General features: G+C 41.9%; 1 protein-coding gene across 1 annotated transcript in view; it reads left to right on the forward strand.

Annotated features, from left to right (window-relative positions):
- Positions 1–26,879, forward strand: part of stac (SH3 and cysteine rich domain) — a 121,080-nt gene that overhangs the window by 53,587 nt on the left and 40,614 nt on the right. The window contains exons 4-7 of the mRNA XM_060823987.1: positions 8,721–8,802; positions 8,918–9,033; positions 11,216–11,291; positions 11,685–11,752. Of these exons, the coding sequence (XP_060679970.1) occupies positions 8,721–8,802; positions 8,918–9,033; positions 11,216–11,291; positions 11,685–11,752 (342 nt within the window). The remainder of the gene's footprint in view (positions 1–8,720; positions 8,803–8,917; positions 9,034–11,215; positions 11,292–11,684; positions 11,753–26,879) is intronic.

A 26,879-nucleotide genomic window follows, 5' to 3' on the forward strand; every position in this document is an offset into this window, starting at 1 on the left:
TGATAGATATAGGACAGGTGTCAGAGGTAGTTTCTTTACTCAGAGAGTAGTAAGGGTATGGAATGCTTTGCCTGCAACCGTAGTAGATTCGCCAACTTTAAGTACATCTAAGTCATCATTGGACAAGCATATGAACGTACATGGAATAGTGTAGGTTAGATGGGCTTCAGATTGGTATGACAGGTCGGCGCAACATTGAGGACCGAAGGGCTGTACTGCGCTGTAATGTTCTATGTTCTATAGATGAGGGAATTATTGATAGTGGGCCAGGACAGAGGAGAAAATGGTTTGTTGATAATGAGAACTGAGAGAATGATTTGCCTGTGTCTGAGGGAGTGGGTAGAAAAAGTGGAAGGACAAAATCAAGCTGTAAAGCTCTTGAACTCAGTGTTGAGTCCCAGGTGCCACAGTGTCCCCAGCAGAAAACAAGAAGCTGTTCATCCAGTTGGCGCTGAGCTTCACTGCAGCAAGCCTTAGACAGTGATGTTGACCAGAGAACATAGTGGTTTGTTGAAGTGGCAGGCAACTGGAAGCTCAGTTACTTTTATGTACAGAACGCAGGTGTTCTGCAAAGTGATCACCCAGTCTGCATTTTGTCTCCCCAGCATAAAAAAAGAGACCAAATTGTGAGCAGGGAATACAATAAACTAGATTGAATGAAGTACAGGTAAACTGCTGCTTCACCTGGAATGTATGTATGGGGCCCTGGATAGCGAGGAGGGAGAAGGAAAATAGACAGGTGTTACACCTTCAGCAATTGCTTGGGAAGGTGTCGGGAATGGACAAAGAGTAGAGCAGGGTATCCCAGTTGCAACAGTCCCTGTGGAATGCTGACAAAGGAGGGGAGGGGGAAAGGTGGAAATTTCTGAGGCCCCCACTGTAGAAGTTAGCATCATCAGAACACTTGCAATGTAAATAGAGAAACTGTGAGAATGGGATGGAGTGCTTACAGGAGGCAGGGCCTCAGGATGTATAGTCCCAGTAACTGTGGGAGTCAGTGGGTTTGTACTGGATATCGGTAGCTAACCTAGCCCCAGAAATGGAAACAGAAGGGAAAGGAGGAGTTAGAGCTGGAACAGCTGAAGGTAACACGGTGGCACAGTGGTTAGCACTGCTGCCTCACAGCGCCAGGGACCTGGGTTCAATTCCCGCCTCAGGCGACTGACTGTGTGGAGTTTGCACGTTCTCCCCGTGTCTGCGTGGGTTTCCTCCGGGTGCTCCGGTTTCCTCCCACAGTCCAAAGATGTGCGGGTCAGGTGAATTGGCCATGCTAAATTCCCCGTAGTGTTAGGTAAGGGGTATGGGTGGGTTGCGCTTCGGCGGGTCGGTGTGGACTTGTTGGGCCGAAGGGCCTGTTTCCACACTGTAAGTCTAAGTCTAAGTAAGGGCAGGGTGGAAATTAGAAGAGAAATTAGAAACTTTTTCAAATTCCAAATGAGAATGGGAAGCTGCACCGATGATGCCATCAATGTACCAGAGAAAGAGTTATGGGTGGGGGCTTGAGTAGGACTGGAACAAGGAATGTTCTATGTACCCCACAAAGAGATAGGCTTAACTGGGGCCTGTTCAGATATCCATGGCCATCCCTTTGACCTGAAGAAAGTGGGAGAAGTTAAAGGCAAAGTTGTTCAAAGTGAAGATGATCTCGGTCAGGCTGAGAGGTGTGGATGCGAATGCTTCAGACCACCTTTCTAAGCTGTAAGACCATCCTGATGGGGAATAGCTGTCTCAAGGGATTGCATATCCATGGTGAGGAGGAGATGGCTGTATCACAGGAACTGGAACTTTTGAAATTGATATGGAATCAGAAGATTAGGAGTTGTAAGTGGGGAGGGTTTGGACAAGGAGAGAAACAATTGAGTCAAAGAAGGAAAAAGTAAGTTCTGTGGAGCAAAAATAGGAAGAAACAATGGATCTATCTAGGTACAGTCCTGTTTGTGGATTCTGAGAGAAGATCAAAGTTGACTATGTAGGGTTTAGGAAGTATGAGTTAGGAGGCTATCTTTGGGAGATCCCAAGATATGATGAGGTTGAAGGTCGATAGTGGGGACATGGTCCAGGTGAGATAGAAGGAGGTATCTACAAGCTAGCACTCAGTTTCTGCAATGTAGAGATCAGTCTGTGAGATAACAACAGCACCACCTTGTTACCAGGCTTGATGACAAAGTCAGGATTATATCCAAGAGCATGGAGTGCAGTCAGGTCAGAGAGAGGTATGTTCAAATGGGTGAGGGGAGCAGAGAAATTAAGGTTACAACATCATGTTGACAGCCCTCGAAGAACAAGTCAAGTGCAGCTTGTGCAGAGACCATTCCATCTGGGATATCCTGCTTCACTCTTTGTACAATCCCAACATCTCCCCACAGTCATAAGGCACCTTCCCATGCAATTGCTGAATGTCTAACACTTACCAGTTTACCTCTTCCCTCCTCACTGTCCAAGGCATGAGACATAACTTCCAGGTGAAGCAGCGATTTACCTATACTTCATTCAATCTAGTCTACTTATTCATTGTTCACAGTGTGGTCTCCTCTACATTGGGGAGATGAAATGCAGACTGGGTGACCACTTTGCAGAATACCTCTGTTCTCTCTGTAAAAATAATCCCAAGCTTCCAAATGCCTGTCACTTCAATATAGCAATGTGTTCCCACACCAACATTCCTGCTTCAAGCTGCAGTGTTCCAGCGGGCCTCAGTACTAGCTTGAAGAACAACATCTCACTTTCTGTTTGGGGGCCGTGCAGCCTCTGAGTCTCAACATGAAGTTCAATAACTTTAGAGCCTGATTTCTTCCTTCACTTTTTTTACACACCAACATCATGGTTCTGTCAGGTTGTTTCCAGCACAGCCAACTCATTCTCTCCTCTCATTATCACTTATTTTCAGATTCTGTCCTGGCTTGGCACACGATCAGTAATCCTCTCACCTGTATCTCTCTCTCTCTCTCTCTTTTTATGGGTTCCATCGGCACCTATCTGCTCACCTCTTCCCCACCACCAACCCCTAAATACCAGTTTGTTTTTTTTCCCTAGCTGCTATCAGTTCTAATGAAGAGTTTCCACACTCGAGATGTTAACTCTCCTTTCTTCCCATAGGTACTACCAGACCTGTTGAGTTTCATCAGTAATTTCTGTTTTTGGTAACTGTCAACAAGGTGCTATTCATCATTGGCAATAATTATGCATTAGCAATAACCAATTAGAGAAGATAACAAAAGATATTCAGGGTACTTAGAACCACATGACCAGAAGGAATCGATACTTTCAGAGGCACAGGAGAAAGAATGGTCAAAGAATGTTAAAACAATGCAAATGAAGCCACATCATTCATTTAAAAGCACTGATTGGATTGCATGAACATTATGTTCTCAGCATTGTGTTTCAATGCATTGACATTTAGAAGGTGACCATTAAATTTTTAATCAAAATAGCAAAAGTTGTGTTTTGTAAGTGAAAGGCAGCTGGGAAGCGATCAGCCTTGTCATTAAAAGAAGATGTCAAATGACCACATTGTACTGAAGTAAAGTGTTTGCCTACATAGTGGTTTGAAATACAAAACCTGGAGGTGACTTCATAAATGTTTCAGTGTTTGATGATAGTCAGACATCATCAGGCCATATTGCATCTAGGAGCCTAAATTAAGCAAGGTTTTTTTGACATGACAAAATGTTTTTGCCTGTCATTTCTGCATCTTTCAGCCATTATGACAATATAGCTAGACACTGCTCAAAATAAGATGTGATGGGAGCTCTTTTATTTACCTTGCACCCAGCTAATTTTAAAATAACGTGTACAAAATTGTAAGTAAGTGTTGGATTGTTGCATAATTACAATTACTTCATTCTGAACACCAATGCATATAATATCTAATCAGCATTGACTGTGCAACTAAATTGAGATGCTAAATCCACTATGCTTTTTGAAGTAGGTGTAATACCGTCTGTTCACCTTACGAATATTGTTCCTAAAAGAAAAGGGCAGTGCTTCAAAAAGCATAGTGAATAAAGCAATTATAATTATGCAATAATCCAACATTAAAAATTTCTTCTAAATGAAAGAGCAGTATTATACCTACAATTTGCCACAGGCTCATTCAAGTTAAATCTTTTCTATCTTTGGTTGGTGAGGTCTCTGAACAGAAAGTTACTTTGGAGGGCCATCGTACAGACGGCTCAATGTGGGCTTTATTGATGCTCTTTGTTTCCCTCTGTTATAAGAGGCAAAAAAAATCCTTTGCCATGATTCATACAAAATGGATGAAACAACATAGAATCTCAGAATATTTACAGCACAAGAGGTGATCATCTTGATGACAGAAACAGTGTGAGCTGTAGAGAGTGAAAACGCTGGGAGCTGAGTTAAATGTGGGAAATTAGGGAAGTGGGGAAGGGAGTCATTACTGTGTCTTGTTCCAACAATTTTTGTGGCCATTTTTGAGAGGGACCACTTTATGGTCAAAGTGCAGCTGGTAGGTCTAAGTGTGGGCCTAGGTGAATACCAAGTTTGGTTCAGGAGGGTAAGCAGCCAAAAGGTAAGGGCCTAAGTGCACTAGTTGTTAAAGGAACAGAGAAGGCAGATAATGGAGTGATATGCTCCTCCTGTGGGAGATCTGGGAGCAGTCGAGTGACCCTGGTGATTATGTCTGCAGGAAATTGCTGCAGTTCCTCTCCGACCACATGGATTGCTTGGAATGGCACTTGGATACACTAAGGAAATACAGGAGACAGGAAGCGTGATAAGTAGTAGCTTCAGAGATGTAGTCACACCGCAGGTTCAGGAGAAAGTGAGGACTGCAGATGCTGGAGATCAGTCAAAAAGTGTGGCGCTGGAAAAGCACAGCTGATCAGCCAGCATCCGATGAAGAACTTATGCTCAAAACATCGACTCTTCTGCTCCTCAGATGCTGTGCTTTTCCAGCGCTACAGTTTTTGACACAGTAAGTTCAGTTAGGTAGATGGGTGACTGCCAGGAGAAGTAAGCAGGTAGTGCAGGTGTTTTCTGCTAGCCTCCTCTCAAGCAACAATACCATTTGGATACTGTTGGAGGGGATAGCCCATCAGTGGAAAATAGCAGCAGCAGCCAGCTCTTTGGCACCAAGACTGGTTTTACTGTAAAGGAGGGTATGGAAAAGTCTGAGTGAACAATTGTAATTGGGGACTCTCTATTCAGAGGCATAGGAAGGTGTTTTTGTGGCTGAGATTCCAGCTTGGTGTGTTGCCTTCCTGGTGTCAGGGTCAAGGAAGTCTTGGAGCAGTTGCAAAAACTTCTCAAAGGGGAGCATGAGCAGCCAGTTGGGACATCACGTTACAGGTGTGCAAACATTGGTAAGGCCACTTTTGGAGTACTGCGTACAATTCTGATTGCCCTGCTATAGGGAGGGTGTTATTAAATTAGAAAGGGTGCAAAGAAGTTTTGAAAGGCTGTTACCGAGACTAGAAGGTTTGAGTTATATAGAGAGGCTGGTTAGGCTGGACCTTTTTTTTCCAAGAGTGTAGGAGGCTGAGTGGTGATCCTATGGAGGTTTACAAAATCATGAGGGGCATGAGTAAGGTGATTTGCAAAGGTCTTTTCCCCAGTGTAGGGAAGTCCAAAACTAGCGGGTATAGGTTAAAGGTGAGATGGGAAAGATTTAAAAGGGACTCAAGGGGCAACCTTTACTCACAGAGGGTGGAGCATTTCTGGAATGAGCTGCCAGAGGAGTGGTAGAGGTGGGTATAATTGCAATATTTAAAGACATTTGGACAGGGTACATTGGGAGGAAGGATTTAGAGGGGTATTACCAAACACAGGCAAGTAGGATTTGTTCAGTTTAGGAAACCTGGATGGCAAGAACGAATTGGGCTGAAGTATCTGTTTCCGTGCTGTATGAGTCCAACTCTGTAAACCTAATCAACTCACCAACCTGATTGGAGTTGCTGCTTTGACACAAGTGAAAAAGTAATATTGTAGGCATGATAGGAAAATTAAGAAGTGACTGAATCCAGTTTGTTTCGGTTAAATACATTGCAAGGAATTTTTCAAAACACCACCTTGATATTTGTCATGTATCAAAAATCAGGTGAACACACAGAGATATGATCTGAACACATATAATATTTACTCCAGGCAGGCCTAGAATATGTAGTCAAAAAAATGAGTGTAAGATACTGTCTTACACCAGCTTCTACTTGTCAGTACAATGTTATCTTGTCAGAGCCGAGGAGGGATGGTAGGGGAGCTTTGAATGTTATAGATTATTTCATAGATATTACACTGTTTATTTTTAATACATTTTGATGCAATAACATTATTGTTGGTAATCTATTTTGATATGGAATTCCAGAATGATTATGCAAAGAAGAATCATAGAATCCTACAGTGTGGAAACAGGCCATTTGGCTCAACAAGTCCACACCAACCCTCTGAAGAGTAATCCACCCAGACCCTATTACTTGACATTTACCCCTGACTAATGCACTAACCTACACATCCCTCTACACTATGTGCAAATGAGCATGGTCAATTCACCTAACCTACACATCTTTGGTTTGTGGGAGGAAGCTGGAGCATACCAGTGGAGACATGGAGAAAATGTGCAAACTTCACACAGACAGTTGCCTAAGGTTGGAATTGAACCCAGGTCCCTCGAGCTGTGAGCAGCAGTGCTAACCACTGAGCCACCATGCCACCCACTGAGTAGTGGCACAAAGGATCCCACTGAGTGAATTGGGCCCAAGATAGCTGTCAGTAAGGTCAACTCAGCTGTTTGACTTCAGTGCCTTATTCAGGCAGCGCTGCAAACATTTCTCTTCAGATTATTATCTCTCACCTTTTAGAAAGCCACAATTCAATTTGTCTCCAGCACTTTTCAGGCAGTAAATTCCAGAATTTGATCACTTGTGGTGTAAAAAAACAATTTTTCTTGTTGTTTTTGGTTTGTTTGTTATTCACTTTAAATCTGGTTCTCGAAGTATACACCAATGGGACAGTTTCCCCTGTTGCCCCTGTCTTCATGATTTTGGGAATCTCTGTCAAATCTCCTCTAAATCTTCTGTTCAAAATGGATCACCCCAGCTTTTCCAATCAATCCTTATAAGTTAAATCCCTCATCTTTGGATTATTAATGCATTTAAGTTCTTCATTCCTGTTATCTAAATTCCTAGACAATACAAATGCAGGCATCTAGTTTTCCTATAAGCTTTAATGCCTTAAATATGATTCATGTGCAATTCAGGAGAAAAGGAAATACCTTGCATTTATATATATGTTTAATATTCAGAAGATGTAGCAACCTGCTTCACAATGAACAGATTGCTTTTGAAATACAGTCACTGCTGTTGTGTAGCTGAACACACCAGCAGATTTACTTTAGATAAATCCCACTAACTGTATTGAGAATAATGACCAGTTATTCTGTTTTTTTGTGATGATTGTTGAAGAATAGAAGCCATAGGAACTTCTTGCTTTTCAGCAAGTACAGATTTCTTTATATCCAGATAAATAAGCAAACACTGTGCTGCTGTAGCATCTTGATTGAAAGGTGACATTATTGAGATTGCAGTTCTAACTTTATACTATACTAAGGTTGAAATCCAGCTCTCAGACAAAACAGACCTCATGACAGTAAAGATTACCCATTGGCCCCTGTTTTTAAAAATTAATTCTTACTCTGTCATTGCTGAGAATGATATGGAGGTAACGGTCCGTATTGGACTGAATTGGACAAGGTCAATAATCACACAGCACCAACTTATAATCTAACCAGTTTATTGAAAAAGCACTAGCTTTCAGAGTGCTGCTCCTTCATCAGGTGCTAGGTAGAGAGGATGACCTTAGACCACAGAATTTATAAGGAAAAGACCCTTTGATCTTTTCCTTTTAAATTCTGTGTCAAAGGTCTTCCTCACTAACTAGCACCTGATGAAGGAGCAGCACTCCAAAAGCTAGTGTTTGTAAAAAAAATCCCATTGGGGCAGCACAGTGGCTCAGTGGTTAGCTCTGTAGCCTCATAGTACCAGGGACCCAGGTCAATTCCAGCCTTAGATGACTGTCTGTGTGGAGTTTGCACATTCTCCCCACGTCTGCATGGGTTTCCTCCGGGTGCTCCAGTTTCCTCCCACAGTCCAAAGATGTGCAAGTTAGGTGAATTGACCAGACAAAATTGCCCATAGTGTTAGGTGCATTAGCCAGAGGGAAATGGGTCTGGGTGTGTACTCCTCTGAGGGGCTTGGTGGGCTGAAGGGCCTGTTTCCACACTATAGGGGATCTAATCTATAACCTGGTATCACGTGATTTTTGACATTGCTAAGAATGTTGGCATTTCCAGTCTCTCCATTATTTCCCTGAGAGACATTGGAAATACTACAGGATATTTATTAGTTTTGAGTTTATTAGAAACGAATGGCTTGCTCAGCATCAGAGGGCAACTTTGAGTCACCTCATATTGGTTTTGACTGCTTTCTGGTCACTTAAATGCCTTACACTTGTTTCCAATGCTACTTTATTAATTACACTTGAATCTTTATAAACTGTTGAATATGAAGACAGACGTTTTAGAAAATGATTTGTCTTTTTGGGGTGTGAAACCAAAAATAAAACACTTGCAGCAATTTAGTTAGTGACTTTCATAACTTCAGGATATCCGAAAAGAAATGATAGGCTGAATGGTCACCTTCTGTAGAATAATTCAGAGTATCATCCTCCACTAATTACTGCTCGTATGCTTATTCTTTCATTGGTAGCCAAAGGGGTTCCGGCGTTACTATAGCTCTCCGCTATTAATCCATGAACAATATGGGTGCATCAAAGAGGTGATGCCTATCGGTAAGTACGTGTTCTTCCCAGTATTGAGGCCGAGGTGTGTCTTGTCAATTTGTGAGACATATTGCTGCAGTTCCGTTCAACTCACTTGCTGCTTTCTGTTTATTTCCCAATACAGCTTGCGGCAGTAAAATAGACCCAGTATATGAAGCCCTTCGGTTTGGAACTTCCCTGGCTCAAAGAACTAAGAAGTCAGGGTCAGGCAGTGCATCAGACTCACCTCAGCGTAATTCTGTAAGTAATCCTTTCGGCTATCAGGTACTTTCACTAACTCCGGTTGACTCAGTCTTCACTTTGATATACTATCTAAGCTAAAAACAAAGACCCTTACTCCTGTTTGTAATGTCCATGTTAACAATAGAGTTGATACAGTTGCAAAAGAAGGATAATTTTCAGCAATGTTGAGTTTCTGGCAGAGCACTTTGCCCAGCAGTCATTAAAATATCCTGATAAGTAGTTGGCAGTTAAGGTTCTCTGCCAGAAACTCAGATCCAGAATGTCAGTGTTCAATCTTAAAATTTTTCTTTTTAGTTTAATTCTTTTCACTGCAAAATTGCCTATGCTAAATTTGCCAATGGTGGTAAAATAGAGAAAGCTGTGCATGCAGCATCACAATAGTATAAACAGATTGTTCAATTTGGCAGACAGCAACAAACTTCAACACCAACATATAGTACATTGGTGAAGAAAGAGACCCAGTAATTGAAAATGGTTCATGGTTATTGAATCAAGAATGTTACAGCACAAAAGGGGGCCATTTAGCCCTTGATGGCTTTTCCAGCTCTCTGCAAAACTAACACAGCCTTCAGGCCTCAGCCTTATCCAATGCCTCCATCACACAATCAGGCTCTGCAATCTGAATCCTAACCAGAGACTGCACAAATATGTGTTTCCTCATGCTGCCTTTGATTTTTTTTTTAGCCAATCACCTTATTTTGATGTCCTCTGGTTCTCAACCCCTCCATCAATGGGGACAGTTTCTCATTATCCACTGTGTCCAGATCTCTCATGATTTAGATATATCTTATCAAATCTCATTCCCTTCTTTAATCGGACAAGCTTAACTTCTTCAGTTTATCAGCATAACCTGTTTAGAAGTCTTGGTGTAAGCATGGGCAAAATCTACTGAAATCAGAACATCAATCCAGCTATTAAATCAGAATGGCATCAAGAAATCAAGGCAAAACTGCACTTAATGAGAATTTGGCAGAAATCTGCTGTTTGGAGTTATACCTATCATGTAGACAGCTGATTGTGGTTGTTGGAGGTGAATCTCATTCCCAAGACCTCATTGCAGAAATTATTTAGGCTAGTGTCTTGTGCCTAACCAACATCAGATACTTTATCAATGTCCACTTCATCATTTGGTCAGAAGAATCGCTGTCATTGAGCACATTCACAATAGAAATCAATAGATAGTTGGAAATAGATCACTGTTCCTTCAATTATGTGTTTAAAATCCAGGAACTCCATCCATAATGGTACTGTGGGTCTATCTATAGTAGACTGGACTCATAGAAGAAGACAACTTATTGTCATCTTCTCAAATGCCACTAAGGATGGGTAGTAAGTGCTGGCCCAGCCAGTGATGCCCATGAGTAAATTAAAAAAAGATTTCTGGAGGCGAATGATATTAAGGTGCATGTACATTATGTGGGAAAGTGGTATTGAGGGAAATGTTCTACCTTGATCTAAATAAATAGTGAATTAGGCCAAGGCTGAAAGGCCTATTCCTGTTCGTATGTTCATAACAGACATTATGTAAATGACTAAAAGAAGTAAGGCCTGATATATTTATATAAAATGCCTATTGATTAACTGTATTATCCATTAAATCTTTCAGTCAGTCTTTCCTTTATTCTGTTTACCTATTCACGTAATTTGCAGTGGCACGGTGGCTCTGTAGTTAGCATTGCTGCCTCACAGCGGTTGGAACCTGGCTTCAATTCCAGCCTCAGGCGACTGGCTGTGTGGAGTTTGCACATTCTTCCTGTGTCTGCGTGGGTGCTCTGTTTTCCTCCCACAGCCCAAAGATATGCAGGCTATATGGTTTGGTCATGTCAAATTACTCATATTGTCGAGGGATATGCAAGCTATGTGAATTAGCCAATCAGAATTGTAGGGTCATAGGATAGGGGAGTGGATCAGGGTGGGATGCTCTTTAGAGGGTCAGTCTGGACTAAATGGCCGAATGATCTGCTTCCACACTGTGGGGATTCTAATTGAAATACTTTTTTGCCCCTTTTCATGACTGTTGGCACAGGTGCCTTTCCAGCATTCTTTTCATTGGTTTTAGATTTCTCAGTTTTGTTTCAAACTAATGTTTTACTGAAGTTGTTGAAACCTCATCAGTGTAATTGGTCTTAACTTCCATTTGTGACCACACACACTTGCTGTTCTCTTCATTTTGACCCAGGCTTCAGACCTGGCTGAAGTCCCAGAAGAAGGTGCTGATACTCCACGTGGGCTATCAAGGGAGTATAGCGATAACGGTAAGCATGAAACTAAATCGGCATTTCAGCTCTTTGTGTTGGAATCACTGAGTCCAGAAGCTTTAGCATCTGAACATTCTACAAATGTGCATCTGCTCTGTTAACAAAATTTTGCTACCAAATTTCAAGCGGCATTTGATTAATGCCTGTAATTGAACTAGATCTCAATGATACATGAACATTATTCTTTGTAACTTATCAGTTTTCACGTTCTATTTATTGTTCTGTTTCACAGTTGGCTTTTTAAGTGTTGTAAATGATTAATATTGAAATCCATCCTTTTACAATTTAATGAGACGTGAAGTACAATGTTACATGCAGAGCAGAAAAAGAAACCAGGGCATGAGTGAGTTTTGGTTATCAGCAATAATGACATTTTTCTTTCTTTTGTAGTATTTGGCTCTCTAGAGAATGGACTTGAAGATATCACGAGGGTAGAAAGGAAGCCTTCCAGTTCTCAGGTAGGAACCTGACAATCCTGATAAGACCATCTTGTAACCCATTTTATGACGCAACAGCTCCAATCACAAAGGCCATGGAAGAGGAGCTGGCATTGATTGCACTTAGGAGTGAAGTGGAAAGCTGGGCTAGGAGAGACGCACGTTTCCTTTCACTGTAAAGAAGTAAAACTCAAATATGTAAATCAGCTGATCCTCTGAATCCATAATTGGGACTACTCCTTTTTGAAGCTGGCTTTCCTTGTCAAGACTGGCATCATTTCACAAGTGAAAGTAGTTTTGAGATTTCTTTAGATCAGTGGATCCCAGTTTCGGTATCTCGGTGATGTTCTTGCCTGCCTGGTTGAAATACATCATTTGAAGTGGCATGGTACTTTTGTGTCACAGGTTCTGGTGAGTGCCATAATTTAATTTAATTTTTCTTACCCACATATTCTGTGTTGCTCAACAAAGAGATCTAGGAGGGCAGGTTCATAGCTCCTTGAAAGTGGAGTCTCAGGTAGATAGGATAGTGAAGAAGGCGCTTGGTATGCTTTCCTTTATTGGTCAGAGTATTGAGTACAGGAGTTGGGAGGTCATGTTGCGGCTGTACAGGACATTGGTTAGGCCACTGTTGGAATAATGTGTGCAATTCTGGTCTCCTTCCTATCGGAAAGATGTTGTGAAACTTGAAAGGGTTCAGAAAAGATTTACAAGGATGTTGCCAGGTGGGAGTATTTGAGCTATAGGGAGAGGCTGAACATGCTGAGTTTGTTTTCCCTGGAGTGTCAGAGACTGAGGGGTGACCTTATAGAGGTTTACAAAATTATGAGGGGCATGGATAGGGTAAATAGGAAAAGTCTTTTCCCTGTGGTCGGGGAGTCTAGAACTAGAGGGCATAGGTTGAGGGTGAGAGGGGAAAGATATAAAAGAGTCCTAAGGGGCAACGTTATCAGACAGAGGGTGGTACATGTATGGAATGAGCTGCTAGAGGAAGTGGTGAAGGCTGGTACAATTGCAACATATAAGAGGCATTTCGATGGTATATGAGTAGGAAGGGTTCGGAGGGATATGGGCTGGGTGCTGGTAGGTAGGACTGGATTGGGTTGGGATATCTGGTTGGCATGGACGGGTTAAACCGAAGGGTCTGTTTCCATGCTGTACATCTCTATGGCTCTATGACTCTATTCCCTTTAGAAAGCAGTAGGGGTCACAGATAGGTGAATGATCTTGGAGAAGGGTTGCCAAAATAATAAATGATAAAGTTTGTAAATCATCATTAATCCCATTGTTTTGAAATGTAGGATACCCCATCCATTAAATCATAAAGATTGTGAATTGTAATTGTTGACTTTAGTATCAGCACTGATATTGCTCTTAAGTAACCAAAAGTTTCTCCAGCTGAAGGATAAGAATCCCATCCTACAAGGCAGAAAAAAGACACTCAACCATTTAGTATGTGAGACATACTTGTCACACACGCAAATTTCTATACTTAGAAGAGCAACAGTTGGCAAAATATAGCAAACAATTTTTAAAAACCTTGGAATTGACTCCCAATGTCCTATTGAGCAAGTAGCTTATAAGTGCCTTCAAATATTATAGCAATTACTTGCCCCTTTAAGGCCATTAATGGTAAGATTGTAAAGATGCAGAGAATAATACACTGTGCTTAGCATTGTTTTTCTATTTTTATAATGTTGCAGTCTCTGCCAGCCCCATCAACTACTGCTTTCCCACTGGACTGCTGGTCAGGCCTGCCTTTGATTGTACTTCGTACTACCATGACCATCAACAATACTTAATTGGAAGGGGCTTCCTGTGGTGGCTTTTCAGTTGGCACTTCTGTGAAGATTGCAATTGATACCCAATCACAGGCATTTTTTCATTTTCAACCTGGAATTCCGGCTCACATTAGCTTCCCAATCCAACCGGGGAAGTCTTTATCATGGTGGACAAAAGCAATACATAAAAATGTTGCATCTGTCCTTTTATCGCCCTCAGTTTATTTTCCAACAGAGGTAATCCAGTCTTGTCAATTCTGTTACCCAAGTAGGTCTCTTGGCTTTCTGGAACACACATGCTAAGGCATACACCCACCTAGGAGAAACATCTAAGGAATATGTCCCAAGTTCTCTAGGTTCTTCTTATTGGTCTTCTGTGTTATTAGCACTTCATCTAAGTAAGTGGCAACCTGGGGTAGACCTTCTAAAATGTTCTTCATCGTCCACTGAAAAATTGCACAGGCTAATGATACCCCAAATGGCAGTCTCGAATATTGGTACAAACCATATGGGTATTAATTGTAGTATATTTCTGGAAAACCTCATCTAACTGCAATTGCAGGTCCAGCTTCTTGAAGGACAGCCCTCCCCAACTCCCCACCTCTCCCCACTGGCATTTCCTATAAATACTCTATGCAAGGGATTGGGTATTTATTCAGCTGCAAAAAGTGGATTACTGTTTGTTTAAAATCCTCACAAAACAGAACCTACCCATTGTGCTTCACAATCGCTACAACTAGTGCTACCAATTCCGAAAACAGGACTGGTTTAATGATTCCTTTGATTTCTGGCCTTCTGATTTCTGCCTCTTCTTTTGCCCATAAAGCAAATGGCACTGGGCCTCCACTGCAAAATCGTGAAATTGCTTCCTGATCAAGATGCAAGGTGAACTTGGCTCCTTTGATAGCCCTTAGGCCTTCCTAAAAAACTTCCAGTTATTTAATCAGTACGTCACCCAGGCAGCCATTTTCTAATTGAAAAATGTTGAGCCAATCTAGATGAATGTTTGTCAACAAATTTTGTCCATTAAGCTTGGGCCCTATGTCTTTTACTACAGTCAGTGGTAACTGAATCAGCTACTTCTCACAAGAGACCAGAACCGAAGTTATACCCTTAACCTGTAAGGGTTCTCCAGTATAGGTTCTCAGTCTATCCAAGGTCTTGCATAAGCCTAAGGATTGGAGTCCAAAGCAAATTTTGTTTGAGGTTGGTTCTGCAATTACTGAAACAGCCGCAGCAGTATCGAACTCCAATAGAACCTGGTGACCATTTAACTGGACATTTATTTTGATTGGTTCTGATTTGGATGTCGCTAAGAAATTTAACTGTTCCAAACCAGATATCGGTGAACTTCCCAAGGTGTGTACTCTCCTGGATACTGGCCTGTAAGTTCTGCTATTCAATTTAGGTCTAGTGGGCTGTTTTATTGTCTCAAGTCTATATAACAGCAGCAACTACAATGGCTTGCTGTCCTGGACCCTGAAGAAGCATTTTGCTCAGGATGGCTTTGTTTGGGGGTTTTGCTGTGGGCTGACCTAGTGTCCCTCTGTTCAGGATATGTCCTGAATAAGGCTATGCAATTGCCTTCACTCAAATGGTATCCCCCAAGTGTAGTCAAACTGGCGAGAGTGTCCACTTCCATTGGAATACCCTGCATTTCATTTGCTTCATTTGCCACATTCACAAATGATAATGTCAGTAGTCATGCCTTTTGAAAGTCCAATTGAGCTTCATCTGGTAGTCTTTTTGCATGTTTACACTATTAATCCCACATATCAAATCTCATTAAGTGTCAAACCAAAGTCGCATGTTTCTGTCAGTCATCTTAACCTAGTCAAAAATCCCAAAACGGATTCCCTTGTTTCTCGAATTGCCAAGTAAGACTGATAGCAACTCAGAATTAGAAGAGGCTTAGGATCTTAAGATTCCTTAACTGAATTCACCAAGTCTTGAAAGATATTTATATTTGGCAACTCAGGAAAAGTTAGAATCCCAATAACCAATAAAGCTGGCGGTCCACAAGCTGCCAGGAGAATTCCTCATTGTTTTTCATCAACCTCAATGTCACTTGCCCAGAAAAAAAACGCACTTTTTCACATACTGGACCCAGTCTTTGACGGCAGGATTGAATGAGCCAAGCTTCCCAAATAACAGTATGATGCCCAATATACTTACTCCAACGACAACTGTCACGAGCAAATTTTTTCAGGAGCGTACTTTTCTTTCGTCGCCTGAAATAACTTCACATAGGCTGGTATCCTGTCCCTAAGTCACCCTTTATTTGCACATAGACAGTCCTTGATACTGATTCACACCATCAGAGCCAGCTCTCAGAGTGAACAGGATGTCTGACACCCCTGTTCTTATCTGTCAGCCATGGCTCCCTGATTGGATCAGATTAACAGCCTCAACCAGGTAACTCATATTCTATGAGGCTGATCTCGCTACAACCATTACAGTAGCAATGAAGAAACAGTGTGTGTTGTTAGTATCTGAGCATTGTTGAATCTCTTGTGCTCCTCCTACTTACCATTTGTTTATAATGTCATGGAATTTATGCTGTACAGCCACCTTCAACAACTTGTGGAACTGCTGCTTTTCTCTGGAGTAATGATTTATCATCTGCAAAAGGTTTACACTTGCACTTGATTATGTCCTGCACTTCTTGGTCATTTTCAACAAGCCACTCATGATGTTTCCTGGTAAAGACCTTTTCATGGGTGCTTGTTATGGTGGGATTTGAGGTCAAAACACACACTCATCAATCACTCAAAACAACTTCCACTGTGCATACCGTGTTGGCTATGTGCCTTAGTAGATTACTGAAGCAATTCTTCTACTGGCAACTCAGTGAAAGCAGGAGACTCACAGGAGAACAGAGGAATTGCTTCGGAGATGTCCTTAAAGTGTCCTTGAAGTGATCAGTCATCCATCCTGACTCATGAAAGTCTCTTGACCTGAGATTGATCAAAGTGAGAGAGGTCATTCAGGAATGGAGCAAACACATGGAAAAACTTTGCCAGGAATGTGTAGTGGCAAGGTTGAGACATCAGAAGGAGTGCACAAATCTCTGAGCACCTTACCTACCCAACCTTTCAATCATTATTTGCCCTGTCAGAGTCTGCACATCACAAATATGACTGATGAACTATTTCAGAACACATTGAACTGTTGTGAAATGAAGTTATCCTTAATCCCATAGGACTTCCTCAGCCAAAGATAGTCAGAATTCTATCTGTATTTGTATTGCACGGGTATCTGTATTGCAAGACAGTAGAAGTGGTTTAGTTTGAAAGTGTGTATTTTGCTGCTGTGGGGAGAGTTGTTTTGTCTGTTTTTTGCAACATTCAGGAAGGAGTCATTGACTAGGTCTGCAAATGTGTTTATGAATAAAATATGTTGCGACACCATATGGGACAACATCATGCACTAATACATCACATGTACTGAGAAGCCAAAAGACAGTAAAAAATACAAATGGACACATTTGGTCCAGCAATATCCAAAAAGAAAAAATAAATTTAAAATTGAGCTTGTCCCACTTTTAGAGATGGCAATGGAAAGTAAAAAAAAACCCATGACAGAGAAAGCCTTCTGATTGAAGTTTACAAGCCAACAGTTTCCTCAAAAGGTAAATTTCAACATTCATGTTAAGCCCAATAACACCTGGAAAAGTGAATGTTAATACCTTAGCGTTCTGGATTTGGTTCAGTTTGACATGGAGAGTAAAACTGTCCATATCAATGAGAGGATATACCAAGGGGGCTCATTCGGCCCCCTATCACACAGAGACTGCTTAAGGCAACATTGAGTTCAGTTAGAGATGAACCTAAAATTCTATGAGCGTTACACATTGTGAAATATTTTGGCTTTAATTTGCAAACAAGTTTGAAAGATATAATCTTTCTTGACTACAAATTTGATTTGATTTTCACACAATCTTCTGCAAAAATTTGGAGAAAGAAATTGACATGATAATCTATTTCAGATTCTTGCTGGATACTGCCATTTGCATTTAATCGACAGCTGTTTTTCATTCTGTTTATTTCTGATTTGTCCCCATGGACATCTAGAAAATGGTCATGCAAATGCAATAATTTCTCTGATTTCACAGATACTCGCCTCGAATATAGTCAGCTCAAATCATACTCAGCCAACAGGGCAAATTTATGTCTTTTATGTAGGTGCATTGGCATTAAAATTTAATCTGTTCTTCTAAACAACCTGTTCAGAGATGTTACTAAATCTCTGGTGCAGGTGGAATTTGAATCTGGACTTCCTGCAGTAGGGTAGGGATACTACCGCAGTACCAGAGGGCCCAGCTACATTGGCAATTCTGCTGGTAGTTGCTGAAGGATTCATTTCTGCTATCCCATTGTTGTGCTGTAATTTGAGATATGAATTTTAAATTGTCCTGCTTTTCTATGATTCTGGTACCGTGATGCCAGCAGTTATGTTGATGGGCAATTATGCTGAAGTGCCTGACTCCAATGCCTTCCATTTCCATAAGGCAATCAAAAGAAATAAATTAATAACTTTTGCTGATATCCAGTGAGAATGGCGAATGTGTTTTACCTGGCAACTGGAACTGGATTAGGTTAGGATATCTGGGCGGCATGGATAAGTTGGACTAAAGGGTCTGATTCTGTGCTGTATGTCTCTATGGCTATGATGCTATGACCTTCGATCCTGTACCCTAAGGCATTTTTATTTAAGATTCCTCATGTTACATAAGATCTTCTTAATTTTAAATTGGCCTAATCTTGAGCAGAGAACTGGATTTGTCTTGCAGTAGAAGGGCTTCTGAGATGATTGAATATTTTGATCACCATCAAACTAAGATAATTTGGAAAATGGCTGTATAATTTCCAGTGGGATTTCCCTTGTTTGCTGTTTTAATGTAGAAGCAGAAAGATCAATGCAGTCTAGGGGAGAGTAGAGGGAGGCAAGTTTTCAAAGAGAACACCAAATGAAATATTAATTCTCAAAGCATTTACAGGTCTCACAGATCAAAGGAACAGGAGAATCGACATTTCAGGCATAAGCCCTTCTTCAGGAAGGATTATGCCCGAAACGTCGATTCTCCTGTTCCTTTGATGCTGCCTGACCTGCTGCGCTTTTCCAGCAACACATTTTTAAGCTCTGCTCTCCAGCATCTGCAGTCCTCCCTTTCTCCTAAGTCTCACAAATCCTATGACAATTTCATTGGAAGTGTTACATTAATAGCGTAGGCTTGAATTTTTTTACTCTTCTGCCTCATTGCAGTTCCCTGGTCCCTTCTCCAGGGCCATCTGTCATTTCCTTCAATAGACAATAGATAATAGGTGCAGGAGTAGGTCATTCTGCCCTTCGAGCCAGCACCGCCATTCATTATGATCATGGCTGATCATCCTCAATCAGTATCCTTTTCCTGCCTTGTCCCCATACCCTTGATTCCACTATCCTCAAGAGCTCTAGCCAACTCTTTCTTGAAAATTCTTCACTTGAATACTTGCTTCGAAATTATCTTTGCAAAGCTTCTGTTCTTAATTTCTATTAATCCCAGATATCTCATTGGTCTGAATGGCCAATGGATAATTATGTTATGTGATTCCAAAGTTTTAAGCAGGCATTCTAGTATACTGAAGCTCAGTGACAGAGATGGCCATCTTTTTCCAGCAAGAATAACCCAAAAGCAGGAACAGCAATAAGAACATTAAAAATAGGAACAGGGTCGTCCATTGATTAAGCTCATGGCTGAACTTCTGCACGTGTGAAGAAATTGTTAGTGGTCATAGAGGACCGACCCCACATAATGCTTTATTCAGAGAATAGAGGTTTTGGATTTAATTTGTTTGAAGATTTTTGCTGTGCATATAAACTCTTTCATTTTATTTTAAAGATAATGAAAGGAATCTTTATTTATTGTCCAGGTTTCTAAGGGACACAGGAAGGTGATGAGAATTTAGCATCTTAACAACATATCATGAAAGCTTCTTAATTTTTCTTGAGACTAAACCCTCTGCTCACCAGATCATCCAAGACTGGGCATATATCTGCAGATGCCCATCAGGACATTGCAGAAATCCTGACATGGGAATCTATATGGGAATTAATCTATGTTTAAACTTCCAATGGACACTTCCTCTGCTCCCTGTAAACCTCTGGAAATGTCTCTGACTCTGAGCTGGATTACTTATTTGGATATCTATCCTGTTCATTAAAATGTAATCTAACGCATGGATAGGCACACATCCCAATCTCAATCAACCTCCAACTGCCTCCAAGCTCTCAAATATCCCCCAACCACCAAACGACTGTTCTGATTCCCAACTGTTCTCCATTCCAATCCAACTATAATTCCCTCTCCACAAATGGTTTATCCTCTCAACTACCACACACATGCCTCACTCACCCTGCTATTCATCCACAACCCACTTATCAGCCCCCTATTTACCCAAAGGGTCAGGCGCTGGAAAAGCACAGCAGGTCAGGAGCGGGAGAGTCCGAGGAGCAGGAGAGTCAACATTTCAGGCATAACCCCATCATCAGGAATGTTGGGGTGTGGGGGCAAGGTGGCTGAGATATAAATAGGAGGGTGTTGGGGCTGGAGGGAAGGTAGCTTGGAAGGCAATAGGTAGATGAAGCTAAGGGTTGATTGTAATAGGTCAGAGTGGAGGGTGGAGTGGATAGGTGGAAAGGAAGATGGACAGGTAGAACAGTTCAAGTGGGTGGTGCCAAGTTGGACGGTTGGATCTGGCATAAGGTGGGGGGAGGGACAATGAGGAAACTAGTGAAATCGACATTGATGCAATGTGGTTGGAGGGTCACAAGGCAGAAGGTGAGGTGTTCTTCCTCCAGGCATCAGGTGGCTAGGATTTGCAGTGGAGGAAGCCCAGGACCTGCATGTCCTTGGCGGAGTGGGAGGGGGAGTTGAAGTGATCGGCCATAGGATGGTGGGTTGTTTGGTGGGGTATCCCGGACATGTTCTCTGAAACACTCTGCAAGTTGGTTTCCTGTCTCCAAATGTAGAGGAGACCACATTGAGAGCAACGGACACAGCAGATGAGGTGTTTGGACATGCAGAAAAGTCTCTGGCAGATGTGAAAGGATCCTTTGGGACCTTGGATGGAGGTGAGAGGGGTAGTGTAGGTGCAGAGTTTACACCCTTGCGCAGCAAGGGAAGGTGACAGGAGTGGAGGGCGGGATGGTGGGGGTGTGTGGACTTAACTAGGGAGTCGTGAAGACAATGGTCTCTGTGGAATGCTGAAAGGGCTGGGGAGGAAAATATATCTCTGGTGGCGGGACCTGATCTTGGTGGTGCAAATAGCGGAGGATAATGCGTTGTCTCCATAGACTAGTGCGATGGAAGGTGAGGACCAGGGGCGTTCTGTCCTTGTTGCAGTTGGAGGGGTGGGGTTCAAGGGCGGAGATGCAGAAAGTGGAAGGGATGCACTGGAAGGAATCATCAACCACAAAGGAGGAGAAATTGTGGTCCTTGAAGTAAGATGCCATCTGGGATGTTCTGGAGTGGAATTGGTCCTCCTGAGAGCAGATGGGGTGGAAGCAGTGTAAGCGATAGCATTTTTAGAGGAGGTGAGGGTGAGAAGAGGTGTGGTCCAGGTAGCTGAGGGAGTCGATAGGTTTGAAGTAGATGGCCATGTTAAGTCGGTCACTGGAAATGGCAATTAAGAGGTCCAGAAAGGGGAGGGGGTGTCCGAGATCGTCCAGGTGAACTTGAGGTCTAGGTGGAAGGTGTTCATGAAGTTGATGAACTGTTCAACTCCTCATGGAAGCACACGGCATCAATGTCGCTTTCACCAGTTTCATCATCTCCCATCTCCCTCACTTTATCCCAGATCTAACCATCCAACTCTGCACTGTCCTCTTGAACTGTCCTATCTGTCCATCATCCTTCCCACCTATCCACTCCACCCTCCACTCCAAGCTATCACCATCACCCCTCCCACCTTAATCTACCTATTGCCTTCCAAGCTACCTCCCCCCCAACCCCATCCCCTCGTATTGTCTCTCAGCCCCCTTAACGACCCCACCCCCACACACATTCCTGATGAAGGGCTTATGCATGAAACATGGACTCTCCTGCTCCTCAGATGCTGCCTGACCTGCTGTGCTTTTCCAAGCGCCACACTTTTTGAGTCTGATCTCCAGCATTGGCTGTCCTCACTTTTTCCTACCTATTTACCTGCCTCACCTACCTATTCATTCATCCTTTCATCCATTCGTTAACATGCAAAAGCTTACCATTCAGTAAACGTCCTGTCTCCCCTCAACTCCGCTTTGCTGGCTGAGTTCTTAGATAGATGCTGTGCTGCATATTTCTGTGAAAGCCAGGATTGGTAGATCCAATAAAAAAGTACATAGCAGCATAGAGCCAGAAATTTATGAGCAGAGCAGCAATTCCCTTGTCATTGACACTGCTAAGAAAATCATGGCCATCATCCACAATATTTTGTAGGGATTCTTCTGATGCTGCAAGTTTAGATTAGATTAGATTACCTACAGTGTGGAAATGTGCCCTTCAGCCCAACAAGTCCACACCTACTCTCCAAAGAGTAACCCACCTAGACCCATTTCCCTCTGACTAATGCCCTATGGAACAATTTGGCATTCATCTAACCTGCACATCTTTGGACTGTGGGAGGAAACCAGAGCACCCAGAGGAAACCCACGCAGACACTGAGAGAATGTGCAAACTCCACACAGACAGTCGCCCGAGGCTAAAATCGAACCTGGATCCCTGGCGCTTTGAGGTAGCAAAGCTAACCACTGAGCCACCATGCTACCAATTGCGCTGTGTTATCAGCATTCTTCAAGTTTGTTCTTTTGTTATCCACAAGTATATCCAACTCTGACTATTTGTTCTCTGTACATATTGAATATTTTTCGGAGACCGGAGAGGGCTCTTGTTGTATTCCTCTCTTCAATTACATTTCCACTTCTCCCTCTCCTCATCTGCTCATTATTTGTTCTGAATATGGCTCTAGTTACATCTCACATTTTTACTGTGAATGTCACTATTCAGCAGCATGTTTATTAACTTTTGGTGATGAACACAATCAAACGCTTTTTCCATAGTCTTATCAACCATATAGATGTTCTTGTTTATTTCTAGATATTGATTGAAGGTTGTTCATGGGTTAAATATTCCTTCTCTTATTTCTTCACCATCTAGACTGTGTTTCACCAGTTTCCGCTTCAGGTGTGTTATTTCTTTAAATGATAATTTTAAAGATCATTTTAATGAGATAACTAATTCAGCTCAGAGTTCTGTACTGATTGCACTTCATTGTTTTAGGTTTCTTATGTGTCTTAGCAAACAATGTCTCAAGTCATTTAAAATATATCCGTTGATATATATTCAATCACAAATTCCTGTTACCACTTCTATTTCTGTTTCTCCAAGGCTTTCTAGATGTTCTGTAGATGACCTGGACAATAAATAAAGATCTGTGGAAGAAAACAGAGGTCTTTTGAAATGTGGATGCTAAGGCGTATGCTTAATATTCCATGTATAGACCATAAGTGAAATGAAGAGGTGCTTGAAATCTCAAGAGCAAAAGGAATTCTGAAAAAGTGACATCCAGAAAAGAAAATGTCAGTATTTCAGCCATTTGACCAAAGCTGAAAAGCTGCAGAGATCTGTACTGGAGGGCAGCAGAAGGAGGAGTAAACCTAGACGTAATTGGATGATGGACTTCACAGAGTGGTTGCAGGTGAACTACTGTGGAAATGGGAATATGGCGCACAACAGATAGGCCTGACAGCTCCTTGACAGCAGATCCCTTGTTAGGAGTAGCTAGAAACAACAGTGAAGAAAACTGTCAATTTCATATTAATTGTATTTAATTGTTTGTAAGTTGTGGGCAGTAAGTGGGCATTCACTGTCTATAAGTCGATATAGACTGATACTGTAGTTCAGAGACAAATGCTTGTAATGCATAATTTTGTAAATAAATATAAAAATATGTAAACGTTGGCTCCAGTTCTATCATTCACCATCTGGGTTTCTGGCATCGAATAACCCCTGGGTTTGTTTTCTCAAGTCTGCTAATTGCATCAACATTGATTGTGAATATCTCATTCAGAATGAACAGTTACTCAGCTTTGCAGCCTTGACTGGTTTTCCAAAGGTACAGGACACCATTGAGTATCCATGTGTGCCAATTCAGGCAGCCCCAGGACAACCCCAGGAATATTTATCAATGTCAAGGGCGCCCACTCCCTCAATATGCATGACTACAATAAAAAAGTCCTGATGTGATTTTGCATAAGCTGCCATGATGCTTCCATATTGTAGCAGTTGCAACATCGCTGAGGTCTTCAATCCTGAAAGCATACATGTAAGGTGGCTTGTAAGTGACCAGGGCTACCCACTGAAAACTTAGCATGACATCATCAGAAACTGGTCCACTGTAGTGCTACAGTAGACATTAGATCCTATAGAATGGTTGTGGCATTACAACAACTGTGCACAATACTGCACATCAGTGAGGCTTGGACATGCAGGAAGAACAATAAAAGACCTCCAATCCTGCTCTGACAACTTGAGAAACGAGGGCAAGAGGAGACTGATACTTTTATTAATGTTCAGTTCGCTTAACTTACAACAGTTTGCCAATAGTGTCAGGAAGTGCATCCATCACTCTTGATCCATTCTCTTTCCCTCCACTGACAAAAAGCAGTTCTTACCAAACAGCCACCCTTTAAGTCATCTTTTCACATTCAAATGAGAAGGCCACTTTGCACTCAGTACTTGAGAAGGAGAAAGTAGGAAAGTGGAGAGAAAAAGTAGAATTTATGTGAGCTAAGTAAAAAAAACTATCAAAACAACACTTCGTTTTGCACTCATGTTGAACTTGTTGAACCAATTGTCACTTTTGTTTCTTCTCCTCCATGCTACTACTTCTATGACTTCAACAAAGGCAGAAGCAACATATTTAGATCTCTTCAATTGTTATTGAGATCCTTGTGTCTAATGTGGGCTACTGATTTGGAGAGGGGTTTTGGGGCACAAATGGAAATGCTTTCAATGCAGTACACATTCCATGATTGTTCAACATCTTTCTCAGTCCAGATACATGTCAATTTAGCATTGTGTTCAAGATCACTTTGGTGCAGATCATTGTGTCTCTATAAGTCCAAGGCTAAGATACCTGCCAAGTTTTTTGTGATGGACAAGACACCAGCAAGCTGAAAATGTGTTGCTGGTCAAAGCACAGCAGGCCAGGCAGCACCAGCAACCCAATTCTGTACAGATGATGAAGACATGTATGGATTCATTAGGTTGGCTGAGGGTGCCACGAAGGACTTGCCCAATTCTGTACAGATGATGAAGACATGTATGGATTCATTAGGTTGGCTGAGGGTGCCACGAAGGACTTGCCTGAGGTGAAGTGATTCCCTCAGGTTAAACGACTATCTGTCATTTCTCTGTAACAAGAATGCAGGTCTGTAGTCTGGTAAGACTGTAATGACTTTACCTTAGATGAGTTCAATGGCTATTCTAGTCATGAAAGAAGAGATCATTTTAGTGGCCTCTGATAGCACACCCCCATGCTAAAATTGATTCCTTCAATCTCTCTGCAATTACAGTGGTCTAATTTGAAGGTCCATCAGTGTATTGCATATTTCTGCTGCTCTCCGATGATTCATCTCTTCATCTATGGTTCTTTGATTACATCAAAACCATGTTGTGTTGATCAGGGCTTAGAAGCATTGTGCCATTTAACATGAACTGCTCTTACTCATTTGTGAAGTGTGGATTACTAGGAAAAGGTCTGACTATCTACCTAACTGATGTCACTGAAGTGCAAGTTCCTGAGTGGATGCACATTCAGAAGACATCCTGTGATGTTGCACTTTCAGAATGACTCCTCTCCTCTGGGGTCTCTGTGCCTACAGTGCCCATTATCTACTGCTATACAGGTGAAAGCTTTTATTTTTCACAGATGTTCCCTGACTTGAGTATTTCCGGCATTATTTTCTGCTTCAGATTTCCAGTGTCTGCAGCATTTTGCTTTCCTATGAGTACATCAGGCAAGTTGTCATTAAGAAAATGATTATATCTTACTCCTTGTTGAAGTCACATTAACATGAATGACCTAGAGATTTTATTTTAATCATGTCAGTATGTGACTGAGATCATCTGTGTTTCCATTTCCAAAGATTTGTGTGCCCCTCTCTGTAGCTCTGAGCCCAGTAATCTATGTAGGGTGACCTCTATTTGTCTCCCTGTATTTTCTATTTTCCTTTCCTACAAGGGACTGATTAATTGAAATAGCAGGTCTTCATCCACTCTATAATTCAATGGTGGGGCAATGCATGTTGTAGATTTGTTTTTTGTTCATTCATGGGATGAGGGCATCAGTGGCTCGATCAACCTTCATTGCCTATCCCAAATTGCCCTTGAGAAAGAAGATGCTGGTGATTTGCCTTCTTGAACTGCTGCCATGCTCATAGTGCTGTTAGGAAAGGAATTCCAGGATGTTGACCCCGTGACAGTGAAGGAACAGTGATATATTTCCAAGCCAGGATATATGTGTAGTTCGGAGGGCAACTTGCAGGTGATAGTGTCCCCATGTATCTGCTGACCTTGTCCTCCTAGCTGGTAGAGGTTGTGAGGTTGCAAGGTGTTATTGAAGAAGTCTTGGTGAGTTACCACAGTATAGTTTGTAGATGGTACACATTGCTGCAACTGAGTGGTGAATCTATTGAACGGAAAATGTGGTTGATGTGGTGCCAGTTCAGCAGATTGCTTTCTCCTGGATAATGTTGAACTTCTTGAGTGTTATTGAAGCAGCACTCATTGAGACATTTGGACAACATTCTATCACACTGCTGAGTTGAGTCTTGTAGATGGTGCATTGTTATTAGAGGGACAGGAGGTAAGTTGCTCATTACGGGATTACTAGTCTCTGACCTGCTGTTGTGATCACAGTATTTATATGGCTGATCCAGTTCACTATCTGGTCGATGGTAACCTCCAAGGATGTTACTGGTGGAGGATTCAGTGATGGTAATGCTATTAAATATCAGGTGACTATCATTGGATTCTTACTTCCTTGAGATGGCTACCATCGAATGCTTGTGAGACAAATGTTACTACCTATTAGCCCAAACATGGATGTTGTCCAGGTTATCTTGCATATGGCCATGGATTGTTTCCATATCTGAGAAGTTGTGAATGGTGCTGTAAAATTGTGCAGTCATTGGCAAACATTCCTACTTCCAACCTTATGGTGGGGTTATTGGTAATGGAGCTGTTGATGTTCAGACTGAGGATACTAACCTGAGGAATTCCTGCAGAGATTTTCTTGGCTGACCCTTTGGAGCAAGAGGTTCATCCAGGCAAAGAAGGCTGTACC

This window comes from Hemiscyllium ocellatum, chromosome 4 (assembly GCF_020745735.1).
Source record: "Hemiscyllium ocellatum isolate sHemOce1 chromosome 4, sHemOce1.pat.X.cur, whole genome shotgun sequence".
NCBI lineage: Eukaryota > Metazoa > Chordata > Chondrichthyes > Orectolobiformes > Hemiscylliidae > Hemiscyllium > Hemiscyllium ocellatum.